The sequence below is a fragment of the Triturus cristatus genome, chromosome 2_2, assembly GCF_964204655.1.
Source record: "Triturus cristatus chromosome 2_2, aTriCri1.1, whole genome shotgun sequence".
NCBI lineage: Eukaryota > Metazoa > Chordata > Amphibia > Caudata > Salamandridae > Triturus > Triturus cristatus.
The window spans coordinates 431,520,106-431,547,397 of NC_140582.1; the positions used below are offsets into that span (position 1 = coordinate 431,520,106).

Consider the following 27,292-nt stretch of genomic DNA (forward strand, 5'->3'; position numbering starts at 1 on the left):
ACCTTACCAGAGGCTATGAGGAAAGGGAGGAGGGGGGCCTGTTGGTTGGAGCCGTGAAACCACAATAAAAGCTTTTCCCAGAATTGGGCTACGGGATGGCGGTGAAGGCTACGGCATCTTCTCTGTGCAAAGCAGTCGCCTCCAACCAGCTGCCCATGGCAGCCCTCCAAGCCACGCTGCTGTGGGGGCCACTCTCTTCCAGTGCACTATCATGGCATGCTTCGCCGAGGCGAGGCCCAAGTCAGTGAAATATGCTGCTGTTTTGAATTTCTTCTGCCGTTTGTAAACTTCCAGCCCTCCCACTTCCTAGGTGTCTAAAAGCAGGCGACCAGTAGTGGAAGATATAGCAGACAGGACAATGTGCCAATACTCGCTAAGGTTTGGGCAGTGGCACAAAACGGGTTTGGGATCAGCAGCTGGGGTCTGACCTTAGGCACACATGCCCAGGGCCGTCGGGAAGAGACGGTGGATGCCTCACAGTAAAAAATGTGCCCTATGCAGTATATAGAATTGAAGCAACTGTAGTTGGGTGTTGCGAGAAATCTTGTGTGGGTGTGTCTGTACCCTCATCCATTCCTTGTCGTGGATGGCCCTACCTATGTCTGCCTCCCAGTTGTCGCAAAATTGCAGTAAGAGTTCAGTATGTACGATCAAGCCGGGTTATTAATCTCCTGCCATCTCCAAGAGTGTGTAGGCTATCAATGAGGGTATTAGAGAACGGTTTGTAGTTATTGATTACCAGCATTCTTTCAATAGGTGGCAGAGTAGGCAAAACACCAGGAGCTGTCCCTGATGAAGGCCATATTGTTCCACCAGCTGGTCAAAGGAGAGCAGCTGGCCATTGGTAAAAAGATGACCAAGGTGCAAAAGGCCGGCTTCTGGGGACTGATAGAGTCAAGACCGCCCCACGCTCAAGTAGAGGTGTCATAGTACTAGTGTCTTCCGGGTTAAGGCCCGCCAATCAGAGGGCTAGCAATTGCAATTGAGCTGCTAAACAGTACAATTTGAAATTGGGAGCTCTGAAGCCGCCCGACTCCGGTGGGAGCTGTAGCTTTGTAAGAGCCACTGTCTTCACAAATTAGACAAGGACCTCTTCTCTAGAGTTAATTAAACAGTGGGGAATATCTCCACAATCGTTACACAACAACATCCAAGTACCACAGAATTGGATATACAATTTTATTTATCAAAATGTATATGTTATTTTTATATTTATCATTTTTGCTTTGAAGACATTCATTTATACGTACAAGTGGTCATGTGTTAATTAGATCACATCACAGTCGAAATTACACGTGAGACAGAAACAGAACATATATTTTAACAACAAAGACAAAATTCATGTTTTATATCAAAACACACAAACAATACATTAACCCTATGTGACAGAAATATACATGTAAAAATAGTGATACATTTCATGAATATATACAATAAAATAGAAATGTAGCCTAGAAAACAACAGACAAAAGGCAAAAACCAAAAACCAGAAGCGCCGACGCGCGTTTCGGAGTAGGATCAACAGACCCTAATTTCCTTCGTCAGGGTGCAACAATCCTTTAGCAGTTGGGAAAGGTGTCAGAATAATTCACAACTGATTCCATAGTTTCTTCTCACGAGAGAAAACATTAGCAAGGCTTTGAGAATTTCTAATAGTACTTGTATAAACAATCTGTGGAAACAAGGAAAACAACAAATATAAAAATAATCTAATGATTCGAGCAAGCTAGATGCAATCTATAAAGGAGCCAACAACACAGTTAGAGAGCCAATAGTTCCCAAAAGTAGGTAAAAGAAAAAAATGGATCACACCCATTGTGCAAGAAAAAATGTATCAATCTTGTACCAGAATGTGCAGATGAAGCAAAAGCTATAAACCAAATTAAAAAGAATCAGCTGAGAAAGGAGAGATAGATAGAAATAGTGGAAAAGAAGAGAATAAAGAAAAAAGAAAAATAGAAAAAATCATGAAAATGCACCTACTCGGCAACAAGTAATATGAGGACAACGCTAAATGAAGGGCCAAGGACAAAAGGAGTACTTAATGGGAATTCCAAATGGCTGCGAATAGAAGAGGGGAAAAAAGCAAAAAAATGTGATATACATAGCAGACTAGCTGGACAGACTTTATAACCTGCCGTGAAGGTGGGAGACTAATAAAATGCAGGCAAATACGAACCCAAGAACACAGCTGTTTTAATAGGTCCAGTCTATATGTAGGGTAACAGTGCTACGGGCGATCTTGAGATCCTGGCATGGAGTAAAGCAGATTGACTCGGCGCACGAATAGCCTGAAGAGAAAGAATGGAACTCATATAAGAGAGGGAAAAGCCATAGAAGTTAATAAAGTGGCACTCAAAGGGGTCCGACTTACGCAAGCATATTAGATTTAAGGAATGTAGGATCGGAAAGCAGTTTCTTAATGAGGTACCATATCAGGTCAAGAAGTAGATGCAACGGAGTATAAGGATAATCCTAAAAAGAAGGCGAAATCTCCAATTAGCTGAGAAGCAGGATAGATATGTGAGGTACAGCCATATAAGCGTCGCTGCCATGTTAATTACCTGTAAGATGTATAACAGAACCGATAGCGTAAACCAACCGGGGCGGTATCCGTGCCCAAAGACTCTCCGGCTGGAATGGCCAGGACTGGTGATATATATATATTGAAGAAAGCCCGGGAAAGTTGCTGTGAGATGAGGAGCGTGAATATCAAACAGCTGAAGGACGCCAGGAAGCACGGCAAGAGAAAGTGAATATGCGCGTTGGAAAGGAGCCGCCATATTGGTGGAGGTGAAAAGAAAACAGGAAGCTAGGAAGCGCGATGAACGTGAATAAATTACAGCGTCAGAAAGGGAGCCGCCATATTGGAGGGGGAAAGAAAATAGAATAAATATAACCAGAGGTACATAAGGTACAGGATAAAAATAAACATATAAAGATGCACCCTCCTGAAAAGAACTAAGTCCCACAGGCGTACATAGGGAAAGACAAAATACCAACGAAACCGCCAAGGGTAATATTACTGGAAAATAGACCTGCCGGTAGACATACGACTGCCACGTAAAAAAAGGAAACCGAAATTGAATAAAAAACACAGATACTCGTGACATGTTAAGGCAGCATTAACAAAGAAACTTACAGATTAAGAAACATATGACTAAAGGGAGCCAGGGGATAGCAATGGAGGAAGGGACAAAATATGAGCAACCGGGCAAAGTGAAAATAAGAATAAAATGAAAGCAGGGGATGGTGGCTAAGTATCATGAGTAGACAGCCTGAAGAGGACCAATAGGGAAATAAGTAAGCACAAGATTACAAGAGCGCATTTTCCCAAGGGATGTGTTCATTAAGGCCGCAGTCAGCTGTCTTAAGAGTAAACATCCAGAATACTTCTCTTTTTTTCCTTAATGCCTCAGTGTTATTATCACTAGGAGTCATTACTTTTTCCACAATGATCCATTTTATTTCTTCAGCCTTGTGATTTTTAGCTAGCCAGTGTTCAACTAGAGGGGCCCCTCTACGTTTATTTCTAATTGAGGATTTATGTTCGCTCAATCTTGTACGGAATTCCCTGCCTGTCTCTCCTATATATCCTTTGCGACAAGGGCAGAGGATAAGGTAGATGACGTTAGATGATCTGCAGTTGGTCATTTCAGTAAGGTTGAATTTGAACTTTCCCCATTCCAGAACACTAGATGTGATGGCAGACTCACAGGCGTGGCAACTACCACATCTGTGGTTACCTAACACCGGATTACTGCCAGTGATGGATTTTTGTACCCACTTATTGGTGTTACTGAAGTGGGATTTCACTAGAGAATTACGGAGATTCTTGTTGCGGCGAAACGCAAAAATGGGTTTGGGCATGTTATTGTTAGGGTCGCCTGTGTTAAGGATATGCCATTGAGAACCAATGATATGACGCAATTTGTTGTCAAAGTTAGAGTGGCGGGTAACACAAACCAGTTTTTGTTCCTCCGTATGGGTTCTTTGTTGCAAGAGAGCCTCTCTGTTATAATACTTGGCTCTTTTGTATGCGTCTCTTATTACTCTATGGGGATATCCTCGTTTGAGTAGTTTGCCTCTAAGGTCATTGGCGTGTATTTCAAAGTTGGCCATGGTGGTACAATTCCTACGTAATCTGAGAAATTGACTAAATGGTATATTGTCTCTTTGATTACGTGGGTGGTAACTTTGGTATTGAAGGATGGTGTTTCTTGCCGTGGGTTTGGTGTATAAAGACACCTCAATTTTGCCTTCCATGTTATGAATCCATATATCTAGAAATTCAATACGTTCCCTACTGATGTTAGCACAGAATTTGAGATGGCTATCACAAAGATTTAACCAAAGAATGAATTCATGGAGTTGTTCTTCTGGGCCTTTCCAAATGAAAAAGATATCGTCAATGAATCTGCTCCAGTGTTGGATATTTTCAAAAAAAGGTGCCACTGTCTTCTACAGTGCCAGATGAGATTCCCCATCAGCTGTTGCAGTTCATGGCGTCACACTCGTACGTTTGCCTCTGGAGAAGAGTGTTTGGGCAGCCCCCCTTTTGCTCCAGGATGTTAGGCAAGCTGGGTTTCCTCATGTCTGCTATGAGGGAGTTGCTAATAGGATATTTGATGGTGGCCTCTCAGGCTCCCTATGGGCCTCACAGAAATCAACAGTTCACTGGGAGGACCAGCTCTCCCCTATATTGTCATGCCCCAAAGGCGCTTGCCTTGCTGGGGCAAGTGCCTGCTCCAGGAGGGATGTGGGGCCCCAACAACAGGCAGATGGAGATGCTCTACCTCTCGTCTCAGTTTTTTGCCATCTTGCTGGAGTCACATCTCCTGATAAGGATCGATATTTGCTCTCCACTGTTCGAACGGGACCCTCAACCCTTGCACCCAGCACTCATGGGGTCAGGATTTGTTGAGGGAGCACTCGGGTCACCCCACGAAGTAGAGGTAGAGCCCCATATCACACAACCATCTCAATCTTGTTGCAAGCTCTGTGCCTTTTTGGTGTTTCTAAACCTAGGGAATTTGAAAAACTTAGTTCTGGAGTGTGTGCTTTAATTTATGCAGGAATTGTTCGTATTTAAAAACATAGCCCAAATTGAAGAAAAAGCCTGTTAGCATCATAGGCACGGGGTTAGTGACTTTTTGAAAGTTTCAATCCAAAGATGTTTCTTGTGAAGTAAACATTTTTTCGGGGATCCTACAGGGAGGCAGAGATATTTAATGTTCACAAATATCAACTAAGATTCTATGATGGGGAAGCAAGGCGTGTAATCATTTCCCCCGTTTCTTTAAATGCACCTACAGGAGACATTAATTAATTTAATACTATCTACCATAAGGTAATTTTATTAATACCACCATTCTCTTCTTTACATGAGACTTTGAGGTAGAGCTCTTATTACGATCTTTATGCTGGATCTATTTCTATGCATTTGGAAGGTTCCAAAAAGAAGACTCCTATCAGTTACACCCATGCATAAAACTTTATAGATACAGTTGCAGAAAACGAGCACATAGGTGGGAAACGGCTAAGCATAATTTTAGGAAAACTCTTTAAAAACATTATAAAAGTGTAGAAATAAGTGACAGATCATTGTAACCCCTGTCATGTCTTGGAACAACAAAATAATACATATGGATGAACATGGCAATGAGATTCCTATGCCAATGAGCCATGTAGTCCTGGACTCCAGTTTCAGCTTTTAGAATTGTTTGTTATTTTGATCATTTGTCAACATCCAACCAACAGCATTATGGAATTTCTGTAATAAATAAATTAGGAAACTCCCCAAGAGAAACAGCAACCTATGTATGAAAATATTTCAGAGCACTTTATTAAGAAAACAACCTTACCTCTAAACCAAGCATCTATGAAGAGAATGCCAACTGCAATATTATATTTTAGGCCAACGAGTGTAACACCTCCCTAGGAAGATAATAAATTGACATTAGTTCTAAACAATATAATAGTAAAATGCGAATGGAACTACAATTGTGATAGGAAAGAGTGGTAATAGCTATGGACGGATAATTAACCTTTAAAAGCCTGGTCACTGCACAAGATCAGCATATCAAGCATTAGGACACACAGGCAGAGAAGGGAATTAACAAGAGGGAGAACTGGGAGATCAAAGGCGGAGGAAAGCAGCTCTGTGGCTGGGCAGGTGTTGATAGAGTGTGTGTCATAGTCTTGGAATCAGAATTGAGATTTTATAGATGTTTTATAATTTTGGTTGAGAGAAAGATTCAACTTTAGTAGATCCTTAGCGTTTGGAGAAGCCTGCAGTGGACGGATAATCTTGATGATAGGTATCTCGTTTTCTTCAGTTTAAATGTTATTCAGGATATTATTATAGCCTTATAGCCCTCCGTAGCGGGCTATACCGGCTATTAAAGGCCCGCTGCAGCGTTAAAGGCCCGAGCCGAAGGCGAGGGACTTTAACAAAAGCAGCGGGACTTTAATAGCGGTATAGCCCTGCTACGAAGGGCTATAAGGCTATTAGAACATTCTGCCACTAGAGGGCAGAATGTTCTAACAAATTAAACAAAGGCTTCTCGAAGCTCGAGGGGATTTAAATTTAAAGAGACTTTTGTAAAACATTGGAATGTTGCTCTGCGGGCCTTTACCGGCCCGTAGAAGCATGGAGCACTCCATTGTCTACACTGGAGTGCTCCACATTCCAATGTTCTAATAAGCAATATAACCATTGATTAAAAACCAAAGGGGCTTTTCAGTGCTCTCAAAACATTTTCCTAAGCACAGCACAACATGATGACAATAATACAAGTTTATAAAAACATTTATTAAAATTCAAATATGCAATAAAAAACGTAAAATTACCATTTATATCCCCTCCACATATTGACAAATGGTTGTGGTAAAGTGTTCTGTCAATTAAGCAAACACTCCTGCTATTATTTAATTACAAGATGTTGTATAATTAAATAATATGTACTACTTATACTTTAATTTATATTTTTACCTATTTTAATACTCAATTTAATCGAACATTATTTACTATGGGGTTTTATTTTAAGTCCCTCCCTTCATTATTTTCTATGGGAGGGTGTTGCAGCAACAGTGGTTGGCCACGTGTAGTGCTGAGTGTACTACAAAAGTGTAAATTACTAAAGAAGTGTAAGTTACTAGTAAATTACTACAAAAATGCAGTTTGTGAATAGCAATTTGTAGTACGTTTTGTAGTACTACTGTAGTACTACAAAGTGCAGTTTGTGTATGAGGTCTTAGGTTTGTCTATTCTCGATTTTATTTTTATTTTTACATTTTTGAAGACAAAATAAAATACCACAGCCACAAAGCTGATGTAGGCACAGACCTGGCGTGTCAAGTCAGAGTTAAGCAGTTCATCCTGTCCTAGTTTTTACAGCTTTAGACCTCAAGTACTTTTAGGTTGACTATTCTCTCTAGAGAAACAGGACTCCAAGTACTGCAATGCAAACAACAAAATAAGACGTGTGGGATCATTTAGAGACGGGCGGGCAGAGCACTGGGTCTGCCTGGTTGGCAGAGGTCCCTCTTTTGATCTTTCAGTGGAGGAATGCTTGCCAACTTAGAGATTCTACTTGTGGCAACGAGTTCAGTGAAGCACTTTTAACAAAACTGAAATACCAGACAGCCACCATATCACAGAGTCTTTTTTTGGCACTCTTTTGTTTTTGTTATTTCTGCAACATTAAAAATCAATGGCCCTGACGCATACAAAGTTTTTGACCTGCACCTCTGCAGAGCAGGCCTCACAACACTCCTCAGCCGGAAGTCTTGTCGCAGACAGGCTGCAGGAGAAGGCTTATCGATGGTGGAGCCATCTGAGGTTCTGCCATGAGAATCCTGGCTGATCCCCACCTCTAAATGAGACAGGTAAGGCTGTTTTACTCTCCCATCAAACTCTAAATTAACTACCTTGAATTCTGCACTGCACTAAGTTTTTTGATCATCTAATAACGATAAACTGTCATTCAAAGTATCACTCACGAGGCATATAAGTTACACATGTCGATACACTGAAAACAGAAATATCACACAAAGGCATACTGAAAACTTGATCAATGCTATATGTTTATAGCCGACTTGCGGCTGCGCCCTTATTGACTTACAGGCGGCATAGTTAGTAAATCTGTTTGTGTCACAGTCACTTCTGGTATCCGGTGCAGCTGGTTAGGTCCTTTAGTGTGCTCCTGGAATAACTGAAAGAAAGGTTATACACTATATAAGATAATGATATATAATAAACACGCTTCTAGAATTAGATACAGATAATTAGAAAGTTAGGACAAGCATTCGAGCTTACAGCGTGCATCATCCACCATGCTAAATACTGACTATGCTCACAGACACCTTGGGCTCAGTGCTTAATTAGAGCTGGTGGTTTCCGGTGCTCGGCACTGGCACTTAACTGTCAACACTGGCACTTTTGACACTCTGCCACATGATGGCACTGTCTATCTAATGTAGAGATGAGCACAACAATAGTTGTTCATTCATGCAATATATATTAAAAGTGACTAATACCTGTCGCCCAAGCCATTCTTTTAGCTTTGGGGGCCTGTAATAGTCTGAATTGTCACATTTGTAGTAGTGTGATGGGCAGTAGTTATGTGTGTCACAGTCATTGGCAGCACTGGCAGGGGCAATGGGTGGCGCACGCTGCAGCGGCCTCCTGACGGGGACCCTAGCACTTATTTTTCTACAAATTAAGCATTGATTGGTCTTCATTCACAAAGGGTTTTCTATGAGTAAGTCCTGTGAAAAGCCCTCATTACGAGTGATGGGATATATTTTAAAACCGGAATCCTCGTGGATCGCAATTTAGAAGATGAGATCATTATTGCCTATTACAAATTGTGCCCTTTAAAATGGGGCATAAAATGTGGATTTTGGTGCTCAAGCACTAAAATCAGCATGTACCAGCATTTACTTTGCATTGCGCCCCTCATCTCCCACACACACACACCCCGGTAAAATCCAGTAGCTTTCACCTGTGGAAATTTACCTGGGAAACATTTTGAGGCATGTGGTAACTACCACAGTAGTTTGCACAGCGACTGGAAAAGAACTGGTCACTCGCAGTGAGGGCCTTAGAAGTCAATTACACAATCGTATCCATGTCTGATTCACAAAGCATTTCATGTAAGTGGTTGTGTTGCACATAATTCACAAAGAATTTCCTCATAAGTAGATGCAAATGATTCCTGGAAATACAGGAGTACGCCCAAAGCATGCCAAGTGTAAGTCACATTTACTCACAGAAAATTCTTTGTAAATCGGATGGCTTTAAATTTCACAACGTTTATTTTTTCAATAAGCCAGTGTTACTACAGTGGTTCAATGTACACTTAAGACACAAGTAATACACAGCTACTCACAGAAAAAGCTTTGGGAACAAGACTGTTATGAATATTAGGAACAGAATATCCAACAGGAATCTCAAACAGGTGCATGTACACTCATAGCTGCTGTCTTATCAATCGCCCTAGGTAAATTAGTGAGCTTTTAATACATTTTTATTGACTGTAACACAAAGACCCACTAAACAACAACAGGAATAATTTTTGCACATATCATTTTATTATTTCTGCGCAAGAAACTACATAAGGAACTAGTTTTGGGGCTGTTCACGTCACTTTCCCAGCTTGCCAATGCACTTATTCTTGTCTTCACCAGATTACAGGGATTTCCATTCCTAACCCAATATGTATGAATGGTGTGGCAAACCCCACTAGATTTTCTGCATTTGTAAATGCTCTGCATGAATTCAAAACATAACCATTCTATGACTCGTGGTTTGGAAATTACCTTTGGAAATTACAGTTATTGCCCACATGAATGCAACTCAAGTGGGCAAACATTTTTGACATTGTCCCACACGACCTGCTACGCACGATACAAGGAGATTGGGATGCCAACATAGGCGAAAACTTAGGAGGACGTTAACGCAGGTTTGAGACATACACCTCGTGGAAATGGGACTCACACCATCAGACACGATAACAAAGGATAAAAAGATTTTAATTGGAGCACATTTCGCAAAACAAAAGGAACCTAGGGCATGTATTTATATAAACATGTCCGGCGCTTAATGTTCTGAACATCCAATTAAGCCCTGAAGAAGTCTCTAGAATAGAGACAAAACGCTACTCTTGAAAACCTGATTTTATGAAGATTTGAATAAAAAGGAGTTTCAAAGCACAAACACGAATCTGAGGATGAATAAAGTGCAACCAATGTGTCTGAAATATTGAAGAACATGTATTCTAAGCAGAACAATTGTGTGAGCTGGTCATTCTTGCTTGACATTGTTAGGAGTTATACTCCGTTTAGAGGGATTAGGACACTGCGCCTCCTGACCCAAGCACCATATTTGAAAAAATTCACTATATGTGACAGGTGTGATTTCTGTTTCCTCGGTCTCAATATTTGTAAATCAAACATTTTTGTCAGATGTGCCTGTTGCTTTTAGTGTCTAAAAGACATGACTTTTAAATATTAAAAATACATCTTCTTTTGTTAGTATTTTACTAAAGGGTGTCTAGGAATAAAGAGGTAAGTTTGTTGGGAGTTCAGGTTAGCATTGAGACTATAATATTACCACTTCTCAGCCTACGTGCTTAATAGATTTATTTTAATACGCTTTAAATGTATCTTCCAAACTGCCTGAGCCAACTGTACGGGTCTAGATATTCGGTGGAAGGAAAGATGTTGCTGTCCCCACTGCCCAGCATTGTGCAAAACACTCCCCAAAAGCAAAAAATCGAGCAAATAGCAAGCAGTCAATAGAACTTGTGATTTCAGGAGACTTTCATGGAAAACCCAATCTATGGATTTGAGAGTATTTTTAGATAGACTTGCATTTCCTCAAATTGTTTGTACCATTTTCTAAAAATAACTAGTGTATTTATGTGTGGCCCCTTATGTAAACAAACTCACATCTATCTCCTGAACTGGATGTTTATTGTGCCCACAACTTTAGACAGGGTCACAAAGTTGGGGGCTGGTGCCTTGTATTGGACATAGAATGTATGGTCTTTCTAGATAAGGCAATCTTGCCATCTGCCCAGACTGAGTCAAACTAAGCTACTCAGTTCAGTACCGTTTCAGATCCAAATCGTGGATTCCTGGGCAGACTGCAGCTCCCCTTGAGGCACTGGCTTGGATGAAACAAACAAGACAGCTAAGCCACATGGATGGGCTGACTGCGGCCACCGGAGTGTGAGGCCAGGTGCTATGCTGACCTCATCAGGGACTTACCCAAGAAAGTTGCTAGCAGGGGAAGCTTCCAGACCCTGGAAAAGGGAACTGGAGGTGGGGTCCAGTTCCCTATCTGGCAAGGAACACATGCCTTTAGGCAAAGGAGAAACAATAGTTTTTGTATTGGGCTGAAAACACAGGTTCCACATTAAGGCCAATGGTTTTTACTGATGTAGCCACTCCAATGTGGTACTTTTTTGTGGCTTTGACATCTCCAGTCTCCTTCTAGGTGGGTATGCTCTGTATGGAGGGAGCCTGAGTTGTTAACTTGGTAGATCCACTGAAGGCCTGAGGGGTAGATAAGCAAGTCCCTGGGAAAGGACACTGTGGGCTAACAGGTACGTTCCTTCACCTTTGAAGACGTTGCTCGACATGTCTCTCGCTATGTTGTTTTTCAGGTTTTTGTCCCAGTAGTAGGTTATTAAACATGATCATCGCATAGATGAGCTGGCCTACCTAGGGAGGAGAAACCCCAGGCTCCTACCGCCTACCTGACACAATGTTCTGAAGGAGCCCTCCAGATTTTCGAGCAAGGGTTATAGCTCTCATATCAGGAGTGAAGCTAAAGAAACATAAACGTGAGTTGAAAGCACAACAATCTATGCCAATTCAATTCAATCTAGTGATAGCTAATTATAACCATATTAGAGAGAAACCGCGGTACACATAAAAATAAATGATGACGTAAAAACTTTTGAACAGGAAAACAAGTCCTTAAATTACAGAATTATGATTAGTGGCGGTTCCATTACTCGTGGCTGGGTGGAGAGACCAAATGCATCACTAAAGTGTGGTACTGATGTGAGGCATAAACAGTGAGCAGGAACAGACAAAGGAGTAAAGAAACGGTAAGAGCCCATGTCCAGAGTGCCCGACCCCGCTCGAGCACCAGCAGACCAACATCCACCACTGGACCCAACCATGGAAGTGCTAAACATTCCAACCAGGTAACCAGTAATACCATAATACAAAATCATAGAACAACTAATAAAGTCATTCGAAGCAGGATATAATTGATTGCCTATCTTTGAACGTCTGCCTTGAAGCAATATCAGTCTAGTGTTGTATGTGAATTAATAGAAAAACGAAAATTCGGGAAGTCAAATCATTGAAAAACAATTTTAAGGAAATACAAACAATCTAAAATTAAAGAAAACATTTTTAAGAAAAGATAATTTGAAGAAAAAATTGTCTGGAGTTTTGGAGTACTGAGCGAGTTTTGAGTTCAGGTATGGGTGAGGTTTTTAGGAGTCAGCGATGGGAAAGTTATGATAAAGAAAGGATTTCTTTGGGTTCAAGGATGGGTGGAGTTTAGGGGTGGTGAGGGGTTTTTCGTGGATGAGTGGAATTTAGGGGTGGTTTTTAGGGTTCAGGAATGGGTAGAGTGTTGTGAGGTTTTTAGGGTTCATTGATGGGCAGAGTTTAGGGTGTGAGGGTTTTTTGAGATTGAGTGATGGGCAGAGTGTAAGGATTGTAAAGGATTTTTAGCATTCAGGAATAAGTGGAGGTTAGGGTGATGAGGGGTTTTAAGGGTTCAGAGATGGGTGGAGTTTAAATGTAAAAATAGGTTTTTAGGGATCAGAGATGGGTGGAGGTTAAGAATGATGAAGGGTATTTAGGAGGCTAGGATGGATGGTGTTTAGGGATGATGAGGTTTTTTTTAGGGTTCAGGGATGGGAGGAGTTTAGGGTGGTGAGAGGTTTTAAGGGTTCAGTGAAAGATGAGGTTTAGACATAGGAAAGTGTTTTTAGGGTTCAGAATGCGTGGAGTTTAGGAGTGATGAGGGGTTTGTAGGGTTCAGGAATTGGTGGAGTTTAGGGGTCATTGGTGGGTGTAGCTTAGGTGTGGTGAATACATTTTAGGGTTCAGGGACAGGTGGAGTTTAGAGAAAGAAAGGGCTTATAGGATCAGGGAAGGGTGGGGTTTAGAGATCAGGGGTGGGTGTAGTTTTGACATGTTGACAGGTTTTTTGGAGATTGGGAAGCAGGTTCAATGGTTGTGATGAGGTCAGGGATCGATGGTGTTCAGGGTCAGTGATTTAAAAACATCTGAAGTAACTGTTTGAAAATATAAAGGATATACATTTGAATGTATATTCACTGAACTCAAGCATTGAAATAAATACCTCTGGCAAAAAATGTAAGTAAGACTTGCGACTATTGTATTCATACCTTACGAAACAAGCATGCAAAAGTCAATTTCAAAAAAGAGAAAAAACATTCCATGAGTTGGTTTCTATGAAATGGCAAATGACACTCATACAACAAATTTCCATTAAACAATTTAGGTGAAATGGTTTTCCAGTAATGGTATCTATGAAATTGTTTTGCTATGAAATCACATACAACCGCAGTCCGGATGTAGCCCAGCATTTTATAGCTCAACAGTGAGGAGACTGAAGTCCTGATGTTCGGAGATCACTTTCTGTAACCCCAACATTTCTGGTGGAAAATATTGGCAATCTGTTTAGACCTGCACCCGTTCTCTGTAGCATGCGTATCCAAACTTTGTGGTAGACTGCACACCTGAGAGCAGAAATAACGTGTGCTACTCAATTAATACATTTCTGACAGATCATGCCATTTTTCCCTGAGGCAGAGCATTGTTTACATGTAGGGTGTATAATCCTCTCATGGCTAGACTACTGCAACGATTTGTACCTGGGGACTGCCTCAAAGTTTACTGCTTCAGCTTCCAAGCCTTCAGAGTGTAGCAGTTGGACTCATCACTAAAAGTCATTGGCTTGACCGTATGTTCTCAGTGCCAACTCCATTCTATTGGCTTTCAGTGGAACATCCCATCCTGTTTATGTCTCTCTGAATAGTACACAGGAGTACTTGAGCCAAATTTCTGGTTCTCACACAGTGCACAAGTTATGGAGGCGACTCAGAGCGTTCTGAGTCCTGGCGATTAAAAGAAGTATCTCCCTGCCCCCTGGCCTCTGTTAAGTTAAGGTCAAGTGTTGTGATCAAGTGGGTCCATGTGTCTTTTAAGAACCAGCGCGGCTACAGGCCTTTTACGTTTGTATATCTAAACTCACAGTCTCATTACGAGTCAGTTAACTTCATCTTCCAACCAGGACCACTATATATGCAAAAAATACAATCCCAGAACACTATCTTTATAGTAAATTGCCACTCCTTTACTAGACTAAGGGAGAGGACAAACTTGCAAGCAGTTTTAGTTCATAGTTTCAATGTCCATGCATTGTTTTTTTTACAAAGCCTCAATTGTTGGAAAAGTCTACTTACCTGTACAAGTGCCTTGTAATCCCTTGGTGATACATTTCTTGGTATTACTCAAACGTATTTTGTTGACGTGTATTAGTGTCAATGTGTTGTAGTGCTATTTGTGGTATGTAAAAGCATATGTTGCTTAAAACAAATGTTACCTTTTGCATTGACTCTACCAAGCCAATATCGTACACCATGAACCCATCGACACCAGCACGGATTTCAAACAACTTCAACCTGAAAGGCACAAACACTTAAGAGTTCAGCAAGGGATAGAACAAAACTTGGATGTATATATTATAAATACACCACAAGAATAGACATAAGGCTGGAAATTACTGCACAAAAAGTAGGCGATTCATTGGCCAGGGTGCTGAGATGCTGCAAATTACTGCACATAAAATGGGCGATTCATTGGCCAGAGCGCTGAGATGCGGCAAATTACTGCACAAAAAATGGGCGATTCATTGGCCAGAGCACTGAGATGATGCAAATTACTGCACAAAATATGGGCGATTCGTTGGCCAGAGGGCTGAGATGCTGCAAATTACTGCACAAAAAATGGGCGATTCATTGACCAGAGCGCTGAGTTGCTGCAAATTACTGCACAAAATATGGGCGATTTGTTGGCCGGAGGGCTGAGATGCTGCAAATTACTGCACAAAAAATGGGCGATTCATTGGCCAGAGCGCTGAGATGCTGCAAATTACTGCACAAAATATGGGCGATTCGTTGGCCAGAGCGCTGAGATGCTGCAAATTACTGCACAAAATATGGGCGATTCATTGGCCAGAGGGCTGAGATGCTGCAACTGCACAAAAAGTAGGCGATTCATTGGCCAGAGTGCTGGGATAGGCAAATAACTGCACAAAAAGTCGGGAATGTATTGGCCAGACCGTTGAGACGATGCATGTCTTCAAGTGCCTAAACAACCAGAACACTCCCCCATTTGTCATCATTCTGAAAGAAAACTGAGGCACTAACTCTGCTGTCAGCTTGAATAAACAGGGTGGGGAAATATTCAAGGACTTTGTGACAAAGAGCATTTAGAAAGAAACATTCTCCAGGAGTGCAAGGAGACTGGAAAAGGAGTGGATTTCACACTTAATAGTAACAACATTTAGTGTAGTTCACCACCATTTAAGTGGATGCCTTGACTTGAAAGCACAATAAAAGGAACATCAAGTCACCATAACAGTATTATTTCCCGCACATTACCGGAAATAGAAGAACTGATAGGAAGCCTGCTTATTGCACACATTTGACTAACATAGCGCAGTCCTCTAACGGCTACTGAAAAAGTTCACAGACTTTAGACTTTGAAGTCTAAGGAGCAGCCTCGCACATGACAACCAATAGGTTTTCTGGTGCACGAGATCCATTTCAGAAGTTTCTTGAACAGTGACCTTGGTGATTATGGGATGTTGCTTACTGTGCTAGACTCTGCCCGGTGTTTGGGTGCCACTGGGTGGATCTCCTTCTATGGTGGGTGTCTCTACCTTTCTTATGCCTGGCTAGGATAGGACTAACAGCTAGTGGCAGCTAATTACCGAGGTACAGGCATCATTACGAGAACGAGAACCTCACTGGAGGGGATGCCATTGAGACCTGGCTGCCTGACAGACAAATACGCTCTTCAGGGATTGGTTCCCCCAACAGTTTCGGGCAAATTTTGAATTTGATCAGATAACTGCAAACGGAAACTGTCCCCAAGACTGGATATAAGTAGGGGTGTGTGTAACGCGTGTAATTTTCTGCAGCATAATTAAGCGGAATTACCGCAGAATTACAGGTTATTTCGCCAGGAGCTTAATCCAGCATTTAGTGCTATTTTCTTAATGTAAAATGCACCCTTGCATCTAATAAAATAGCGCTAAATGCAATAGAAAACGAACAGCAGCAGCCACTTACGATCTCTTAGTTTATTTTTCCTGTGCTCCTGCAGTAGGATTTTTGCCCCAAATTACTCTTAATTATTCAAGCGGGCGTAATAGCATAATTTTGGTAATTTCGCATCACAAGAGTGATGTTAGATCATCAAAATGACCCCGATTACTCTGGTGTAATTAACCGTTTGCCCAGGCCTATAGACAGGCAAGCCCCTCTCATCTATCCTTTTGACTTGCTGACACTGTGCACACCCAAAAGACTAGAGCAGAGACGGATTCCATGGCTTTCCTTCAAGGATCAGGACCAGATACCTAGGATTGTGCAGATCTATGCAGCTGAGCTTTGCTGAGAAGGAGTTAGATAGACTAGAGTACTTAGAATCTCCCTTACACCTCTGGAGCTTGACATTCCTTGTGTATAGATGGCCATTGGATGGTTAGGGATGCTAAGTCTAACAGAAACTGAAATGACGATCGATGACCCGGCTGACCCCAAGCTGTCCATTTGAGCAGAACGTCTGAATAAGTCCTGCAGGCAGGAGGCCAGCATGAGGCCCTGCACAGTACACTCTGTGAGGTGGCCATCACTGCTGGGATCCCCTGCACTCTGCATGATGGGACAACATGTAAATATGTGAGAGGAACACCATGAGGCCATAATGTGACCCTTCAAGCGGCAGGCAGTGGGGTGGCCCATCAACACAGTCAGCCCCATCTTCCCTGCACACATGGTTTGTGACCCTCCAAGCAGCACCTGGTGCTGTCAATCAAATTTCCCCATCCCTACAATCCGACTCAGAGCTGTACCTGACAGCCAGCATGCCTGGTGTGAAGGCCACATACAGCACAAGAAGACACTGTCTCCTCTGCATCCCCATGAGAGTCCTTGAATCCTCAGAAACGTTTCTCTGCAGTCACCTCTTGAATTCACTGGTTTACATGAGCGTGTACATTACATCACTGCAGGTAAGGTGGCTCTGTCTGGGCAGCTTTCCACTGCTGAAAGATTTGTGCTGCTGTTCAACTCTCCTCTATTTAACAAGTGAGCTTCAAACATCACAGATGCCGTAAACACCCCGCTGGGAGTCCAGAAGCTTCTTGGGAGACTAAAGAAATTCTAGGCTTCGTTAATCCTAAATTAAAAATTGTGTAATTGGAACTCTGATTAGCCCTAACCCCGAATTAACACATCAGATAGTAGGGCAATTTTCACTGTCAGGACCACAGGTAAATTGGTGCCATAGAATTTTTCAAAGCTACTGTGAATGTTCACTTTTTATAATGAAAACATTATTTATCACTGCTCAAATTAATTTCATATTCCCCTAAACTATTCCACCTCTAATCCTTTTTGGGTTCCCGAGTAGCATGCTACTCGCCGAAAAGTGCTTCAAAACCTCATCAGGGGTTGCAAACACTATATAAATGCAAATCCTTTCCTCTTCTATCCCTCCACTATTCGTTTCAAACCAAATACCAGACTAACATGTCCACTGCTCAAATCAATTTCATATTTTACTATACTAAGTCACCACTAATCCTTTTTGGGTTCCGGAGTAGCATGTTACTTGCCAAAAAAGTGCTTTCACGCCTTGTCAGTTATAGTAAGCGCTATATAAAGGCAATTACAAGTACAATTACAATTTAATGCCTTCAATAGACTTTCTACCCACACACCATTCTCCAAGAGTGGGCCAGCTTTGCCTGTGAAGCTTCTGTGAGGGCCAGGGTAGAGGGCATATTGCTGACCCACAAGGATATCAGAGGACTGTGCCTGCTGGGGAACTCCTTTCCCTGTGTCCGGACAGGAGTGACAGATCCATGACACAGATGGAGCTGGTCCACCTGGTGAACACCAGCAAGGCCAGTGGTAACTGGACTTTGGCTGTGAGCTTGGGAAAAAGGGGGAAAGGCCCTTCTTTACTTGGACCCAAGGCCTGTTATTGAAGAAGGCTTCCCTCGGAGTTTAGGAACTTCTCGAGCACCAAGAAAGAATATAGAGACTCGGTCCTGATGAAACGTATTCATTTGCTACGTTTTAAACAAGGGATTTGGAGAGTAAGTATCCCAAAACTATACTCTTTGAAAAGCATTCACTAAGGACATTGCTTTCTTTAATAACCAAATAGTAATACACTGCTGTCACCTAGTGGGCATTGATAAGAATTAGAATCAGCTCATTGGGGTGTTTACATTTTTACTTCTAAAGATAGTCTTTGATTTAAATAGTACTCCAGTTCATAAATGTGGTTGCTCCTGGCCCCTACATCAAAAGTACTTCATTTTTAAAAAGATCATTTTGATAATTAAATGTTTTTTGTTAACGAAACTGGTCTAAGGATTTCATCTAGCGTATCTCTCAACTGCAAGGTTGTTTTGATGTTGATGTTCGTGTGCCACATGCAATTGCTTCTGAGGAGGGCCTTGCTGCTCGTGCCAGGCTATCAAGACTACGCTCGTTCACCCTAGTAGTTGTGACGCTCACCGCAAATCTTAGAAAAACGTTAACCATCTCAAAAGGCTTAGCATTTAAGATAACTTGATAAGACCAGGAAAGTTTCCATCCATGCTTATTTATACTAATTACACTTCGACTGCATTCTTTGTTTATAGCCCCTTTAATGTTTGTCTAGAAAGATGTTAGAGTTACTGATGTGTAGTTGCTTTGTCATGGCTCTACTATCTTCTCATAGGTGTTCACTACATCTGCCTCTGCCAGGCTCCAGGCTCTGAACCTCGTTACTAGAAGGCCCAATGACTTCCCGATTATGAGACCTACTGCTAATAACCCATTCTGAAATGCTCTTTATCACTCGTTCTGAGCCCCTGATGAGCAACATGAGTGAAAGTCTAATACAGAACCATTGAAGATGAAGTATTGGAGTTTGACCAACAGTCCACTTAAACTGCTCCATATAGATCTTTGGGTTTGTTCCATCATGCCTAACGACATTACTTATGTTAACTACCTTAAGACTTTTCCTTGCTTTCTGCTAAAACCTCGATCTAATATACAAACAGTTTAATTATCACAGGTCAGGAAGAAGGGTGGCAGAAATTGAGACAGGCTGTGATTTCCTCGACCAGTGGCACAGGCAGCTTGCCATGGGCCCAGTACAAGCAAAGTAACTGGGCCTCCCTCATCAGGGTGACATCTGAGTCTGTCAGCTGCCTCTGACACACTTCAACCTCCTTTGACATAGTCTGTATCTACCATATCAAAACTCAGTGCCATTTTCATACACACACTACTGTATTTCCACCCCCTGCACTTCATTTCTACAAGTCTGCATTTCTGCAAGTCAGAGCCATAACCACAGAAAGCATTATCAAAGTCACTAGGTTTGGCCCTTGTATGCCGTTGCATGCACACAAAAACATAACATGCAGGGACCACATGCTCAGAGTGCTGCCCTCACAAAGGCACACTCCTCGCAATGCACTCACAAAACATGATGGCTATTCTGCACTCACACAATCAAACTGCTCACACACAGGTACACATCTCACTAGGAAGGAGCAGAGTTGGGACAGATGGTGGCACAGACGGCGCAGGTTGAGTATCTGAGCATCAGTCCACTGGTGCAATTCATAGCGGTTGAGATAAGCTACACTGAAGCCTGAATGTCCACTGAGGTTCCCTTATCTACCATTAACCTCACCTGGACCAGCACTGCAGACTATGCAAGTCTGATCTTTGTGGACTTTTGCAGGGAAGAGCCTTTGCATCCAAAAAAGGCCCCACTTGTCTTCTAAAAAACAAGGAGGTGGTTTTCTTCTTGGTGAAAGTATACGCTAAGAAGAAGAAGGACTAGCAAAATAAATGAAAAATATGCCATCTAACTGTGGGGGGCAGGTGCTTCAATTAAAAAAAATAAAATAAAGCTTTTCACAAGTCTACCAGCTTGGAACAGTGAAAAATGATAGAGTATTCAGAATACTGTTTCAAGATGGTAGCATGGGTTTAAAGCTTGCAGCAGTGATGCCTGGCACACTGCACAAGACAGTTGTGGTCCAGTAGCAATGGCAGAGGAGCTGCTGGTGCTCTCATCACTCAATCTGCACTAGTTTGCAGTTGCAGGAGAGCTGGTTGGGGGAAGCACTAAAGGAAATATCTCCAGTGGTCGGGCTCCACTGGATGCAGAGTACCACACAGTAAGCAAGCAAATTATCGTTACTCGGGCTACCTGACCAGCAGCTGACTACCAAGCAGAAACAAACTTGCCAACAAAGCCAATGGCTTAAAAGGGCTGATCCACTGCTCCATCGTATGTAAACTGGTCTGAAGGGCTGAACCAATATGTGAATTACACTCTGTCAGCTGAATAAAGAGAACTTACCAAAAGCCAATTTTCTCTAAGCAAGATAAACATGAGGTTGGCAAGACAGCTAAAACAGTCTTTTGGTCAGACCTAAAACACACAGAAGTAGAGAACAGAAAGTAGGAGTGCAGTGGGTCCTTGATTCCCATACATAAGATGTACAGCACTGGTTAAGAGCATCACAATCATCTCCGAAAGACATGGAACAAGCTTGGTACTGCAGGAGCAGTGCAAGTTTCAATCAAAGACATGGAACAAATGTGGTACTGCGTGGCCACTGCACGCTTCATTCAAAGACATGGAACAAGGATAGCACTGCAAGGCCAGTTCAAGGATCCTTCAAGAAACATGGAACAAATGTGGTACTTTAGGGTCAGTGCAAGCTTCCTTTAAAGACATGGTACAAGTGTAGTACTGCTCGACCATGCAGTGCACACTTTCTTCAAAGACATGGAACAGGTGTGGCACTGGGCAGCAACATTAAACGCCTCTCTTAAATACAACAAATAAGCAGCATTTCAGATTTGGTACAAGTGTAAGGAACGGAACTGGGTTACATGAGTGCATGCTTGACTCACATGTATAGCACGATTTCCACATACAAAACATGTACAGCACTGGCCGGAAGTACTCACTTCTCTCACATCCCAATCTGGCCAGAAATAATGCAAGCTTCCCTCACATGCACAGAACAAGGATAGCAGCAGTCCAAGTCTCTGTGTAAACACACACACAAACACAATGTGCAGCATGTGGCAGCAATGTAAGTTCCCTGCCCACACACAACACATGTACAAGATGGTCAGTGGCAGTACAAGATACGATAGTTTCACATACAAAACCAATGTCACACTGGCAGCCGCATCTACCTTATTTCAGGCACAGAATGCTCAGAGTAAAGTATAGAGATGTGTGAGCCACTGAAAGCTTAAGCCAGATGACAGGTTCAGCTCGAGGTCCTATTGAGCCTTGGACCCATCTTAGCTCACTAATAGTATTGTCATCGGAGTGGGGGCATGAATGTTTCTAAGTTCATGTTTAAAAACTATCACTTTTTAATGAATACCTATCAATGCAGTGATATAATGTGTTCAAATAAGGTGAACCGCTTGTTGAAGATGTACACTTTTTTTAATTTTTAAGACACTTTATTATGCTTTAGCATAATATTTGGGGCACGATTTCCATGACTAATGTTACCATGGCTCAGCTAGTGCCTAGGCTCTTTGAGATAACATGGGCTCTTAAAACAAAGACAGACCCTTGGCTTGGCTCTCCCTGTTCACTTGTTGCCTCATACACCTCTACTATAGTACTGTATAAAACAGTTACTCGAGTTCCCCCTCCTTCAATACTGCGATTTGGGGAGCAACATCTTGTTTTCTGAGATTCTGGCTGGCTTCCAAGAGGTCAGAGAAGTTAATAGAGAACCTTTCGCACAGGTCGCTCACTGAGACAGGAGTGATGGTCCTGTAAAAGGGCCTAGGCTTTGTTCCCACTCCAAAGACTGATAGCTTCAGAGATCAGTGTGAACTAGAGAATCTCTTCAGGAAAGTTCGCCTCAAGGCCTTCTTCCAAACTAGACCGAACATTGATCAAGAGGACACGGGGCTACGGAACTTCTCCACGTTTACACCTAGCAACAGTATGATCCCTGTAGAGGTTTTGGCCTTTGAACAGGCCGTACTTAATGAATTGACCTTACCTTCAAATAACACCCCTTTTCACAATCTGTCTGCTGCAGAACTGGCGGCTGCCAGGTCTTTGGCTGATGATACCACAATTACCATCAAGCAGGCCAACAAAGGCGGCGCTACTGTTATTCAGTCAATTATTGACTATGATGCAGAGTGCCTCCGACAACTGCAAAATGCAAGGTACTACACCCCCATTACAGAAAACCCCTACACCAGACTGACAACCAAGATCACTACCATGATCCATGAAGCAGAAACCAATGAATGGATCAGTAGAAAGGAGGCAGATTTCCTGATCGCCAAAGAACCTAAAATACCATACTTCTATACACTCCCAAAAATACACAAAGGCACTACACCGACTCCAGGACGTTCAATTGTCTCAGGCATTGGCTCATTACTTGAGCCTCTGTCTAAATTTTGTGATTGCTTTCTTCAACCTTTAGTGAAGTAGACACCATCCTATGTACGAGACACTACTAACATCCTCCACATGATTGAGGAGGTACCGAACAGCAATGAAATAGATTACCTCGTGACCCTTGATGTGGATGCTCTGTACACGAACATCCCCCAACAAGCCACCCTGGCAGTCATAGAAACTGCACTGGGCAAGACCGAATGGATGTCACCTACCCCTGTTACCTTCATTATGGAGTGTGCAACCCTGGCACTGACCGAAAAAACTTTTTTGAATTTAAGAAACAATTGTATCATCAGTCCCAGGGTACTTCGATGGGGAGTACCTTCGCCCCCAGTGTAGGCTGCCTCTACATGGCGGCTTTTGAGGAAGAGATCATTAGGAACCCCAACAATCCATACGTAAACAATCTGTTACTATGGAAACGTTTCATTGACAGCATCCTAATTTTTTGGAAAGGTGAAGAATTTGTGTTGTGGATTAACAACCAAAATGAATATCTCAGATTCACCCATACTGTCTCAGCTACTAACATACCCTTTCTGGATCTGAATATCAGACTAAGCGAAGGCTTATTGAACACCACTCTGTACAGAAAACCTACAGACTGGAATAGCTTATTGCTGTATAGTAGTTACCATCCTAAAGCACTCAGGGACAATCTACCCGTGGGCCAGTTCCTACACATTAGACGTAACTGTAGCTCGGCTGCAGATTACAAGTCAGAAGCACGTACCTTGGCCTCTAACGTAAGGGAGCGGGGTTATCCAGAACGTCAGATCAATACATCTATGAAAAGAGGTAGGAACAACCCACGAGAAGCTCTCTTAAAGGTTAACACCAAACCCTCTTCAGATACCCTTACTTGTGTGACATCATTTACTCCTGAGTCCAACAGGATAAAAAACATTGTTAAAAAACACTGGAGTATTCTGGGCACTGGTAAACTACAGATTCCCACACCAAGGTTTGCATATAAACGCACTAGAAATCTAAAAGATATCTTGATTCACACCAGACCCAAACATACCAACTCCAGCGAACAAAGGCTTCTTTGGAATTTACCACCAGTCACTGGCCACTACCCTTGTGGCACTTGTACTGTGTGCCGCTCACATCTACTGTCAAAGAGGTGACCCTATCAGAAACCTTTAGGTGGAAACTTACCAAGCATACTAACTGCAATATGACACATTGCATTTACTTGATCACTTGTCCCTGTGGCTTACATTCCCCAGGTATGACACTACGCATGGTTAAAACCCGCATTACAGAACATAGAAGCAACATTCGCCGCCAGAGGGTCACCACTAAGATGTATACACACTTCAGAGACTCCAATCACTCTCCTGAGTCCCTACATTGGTTGATCCTAGAGACACACCCACATATTACACAAAGGGCTCTTTTCAGGATTGAGCAGAGATGGGTCCATAGATTGTCTACTGACAGTAATGGACTCAATGATGATATCCCATGGGCAACACTAGCTAATACCTAATGTTCCACCTACTTTAGTCATTGGTCGTCTGGACTTGATGTCACCCCTCTGTTCGGCAGTTGAGTTATCAGTAGAGATGTTACTGTATCAATCATAGAATAAGAAAACCATCTATTGCATTCAACCTTCGAATGAGACATTTTTTTTGCCTGCATTACAATAAGGTGGACCCCATACCTCATGGGCCACTTTAGTATCCCCTATAGAACTCCGGTATACCACTTAGCCTTTTTACTATTACCACACTAGGCTAAAATGGCCGCCAATCTTATGCAAACAGATTTTCCCATACATCATCTTCGTTGCAGAGACTAGGCTAAAATGGCCGCCAGTCTCATACGATTAGTCCCTTCTCAGTTGCTTATCCGATCTAACACGCATCAGAGCGCCACATCCCCCAGCCGTGGAAGGCAGCAGTACACCACCCGGTTCCTGCGGCGAGGGTAGGTCACGCGGCGCGCATTCACTGGAGTGCCGGTAAGTAAAACTATGACCTGTTCCCCTGTTCGCAGTGCTCAGTGCTGCGCGATAGCCTTTTAATGAGCCTTGAGCCTCTGGGCATCCAGCAGGGTTCACCGCACCCTCTACCATGCAATGGCAATTTTCTAAACTCCCGCACACAGGATTGTTTCCCGGCTGACTTGTGGTAACCAACATACTTTATGCAATGTCTTGGCCCTTGGCAGCGGAATCAGCTCTTGTCCTACGAGAGTTTGGATTAGTGAGAGATATGTGAGGGGGGCGCGTGCATAATCAGTTGTGCCACAGCTCCTTCCTCATGACTATTACACGCCACTGTCCTCTGGAGAGCATGAGACTTTCTGATAGTGGCTTCACGGCTAACCGGTTTACTTCTTATATCTCCCACAGGACACTAACTGCTGGTGTCCTTTTAACATGCCGGACACTGATGCGGCAAAGTTACTTAGGCCCTTAGGTGAGCACTGAATAACATACTGCTCGACTACTGTTTTTATCCTAGCTTTGTTTTTAATTATCAGTTAACTATAATGCCTGTGCCTGGTTTTTATTACTATGTGTGCGGCTCCTAGACACAGTAATTGCGTGAATTTTCACCATAGAATGCACACTATTTTGAACACCCCTGTGTGCACCTTTATAAGGCAATGAGATATACAATGATGATGTATATAATGTATATAATCATTGTTACTCCGTCTCAATCTAGGTGTCTTGACGACTGTGGGCTATTACCCACTGTACTACGACGTGGGAGGTAGGTTTCCCTCCCCACTATGTGTAGATAGTATTTTTCTCTGGTCCTGATAAATTGCCAATGATCCTCATGACAAAAAAGGCAAGAAACATGTCGACCTGTTGAGAGTAGGGCATAGACATCTAGACACATAGCTCCTAGATATCCGCGGCTCCATATTTTTAATCAGGCAGGTTACTTTCCAGAATAACGTCAGTTCTAGGACTAACTGACCTGTTTTAACCACGCTTTATTCTTTACTTACACAACATCTACACCAACTAGGCCCCTCACCCCCACTGCACCAAACGGCAGGAACAAAAGATCTCCGATAAAGAGCCCTATATTGGGTGCCCATCGGGCATTGCAGCGCTGACCCGAAGAGGAGCAGGCCCATATGATGAAGCATAACATCTAGCTGGCTGGGTGTGTGAGGGCCCTAGTTTCGAAGAGGGGCTTCCCCCTCTCGCCTCCTATTGCAGGGTACACATCTTGACCCTGTCCATAAAACCTAGTGTACAGCTGATTCTGTGTATCTCCACGCCCTTAGGAACTGCATACCCTCTTCTTTGTACATTGGCTTCCATGGGTCTCAGAAGAATAACAATTCCTACTTCTTGTTTAATAAAGATGAATTGAGCATTAGAGGCAAAAAGAAGCTGTTTGAAAGTTACTGGTGCATTTCTTTTTTTACCAGAAAATGTAATAAACAAGGCTTCATTCCTTCTTACAATTCCAGCACTCTTTCCTAAGTAAGTCTATGCTCTTTTACTAACCAACATCAACTGCCCTCCATCTGTCAAGCTGAACGCAATGATTATTGTGACTGTCTAGTCTTCAGAAGAAATGCAGAAGTATGGGAATGACTTCTTTGACCTCTGCTGGCAGCAGGCAAGGCTGAATGGTACACTCCGCATTCACAAAAGTAAGGATGTGCACTGTTTGGCCATTCGGTGCACATGCAATGAGGTCTTTGCAATGCCCCGGAGACACTTCAGTAGATGACAGAGTTCACAGCAAGCTCCCAGTGCTGTAAGAGCTCTTGTGGGCAAAGTAGCTAGTGATGCTGGAGCAATTTTCAGGATGGGGGTGCTGCTGTCAATGTTACATCACTACACTCATCACTGAACTCACAGAGATTCTACAAAATCCAAACATCACACGAAGAAGAGTTGCAAGTGCGACACATCCATTCAGCAAGAGGGTGGTAAGGGTGGTGTATGTAGCCAGTGGTGCATTTTGAAGCACAATGTCACAAATATATTACTAAAGTGTGGGGTGGTAGTGTTCTGTCATTTGACGACAGCACATTTTCCATTGCCATTTCCACTAAATTTGCACTGACCTACGGTTTTACTGATTTAACTATATAGCGCACAAAAGACAATGGGCCATATGTAGGTAGCCTCACATTTACCGATTCATAAATACCGAATTTTACCGATTCGGTATTTATGAATCGGTAAATGTGATGTAGGTAATGATTCGGTAAAGTTTACCGAATCGGAAAAATTCGGAAATTATGAATCGGTATTTACCGATTCGGTAATGAGGCATACCTTCCCATTGATTCCTATGGGCCTGGAGGCCCATAGGAATTAATGGGAAGGTATGCCTCATTACCGATTCGGTAAATACCGATTCGGTAATGGGGGGAGCATATACAAGGGTGGCAGGGTGTCACATTGACACCCTGTTGCACCCCTGAATCTTGCATGTGTGCACATGTGGCGCAC

The 27,292-nt window shown here is 42.6% G+C and overlaps 1 protein-coding gene across 2 annotated transcripts in view; it reads right to left on the minus strand.

Annotated features, from left to right (window-relative positions):
* LOC146862321 (ureidoglycolate lyase-like) overlaps positions 1 to 27,292 on the minus strand; it is a 368,574-nt gene that overhangs the window by 64,229 nt on the left and 277,053 nt on the right. For both annotated transcript variants that reach the window (XM_085641525.1, XM_085641524.1), the window contains exons 10-12: positions 14,669 to 14,747; positions 8,127 to 8,216; positions 5,865 to 5,937 (exon numbers count right to left, since the gene is read on the minus strand). In XM_085641525.1, the coding sequence (XP_085497651.1) occupies positions 5,865 to 5,937; positions 8,127 to 8,216; positions 14,669 to 14,747 (242 nt within the window). The remainder of the gene's footprint in view (positions 1 to 5,864; positions 5,938 to 8,126; positions 8,217 to 14,668; positions 14,748 to 27,292) is intronic.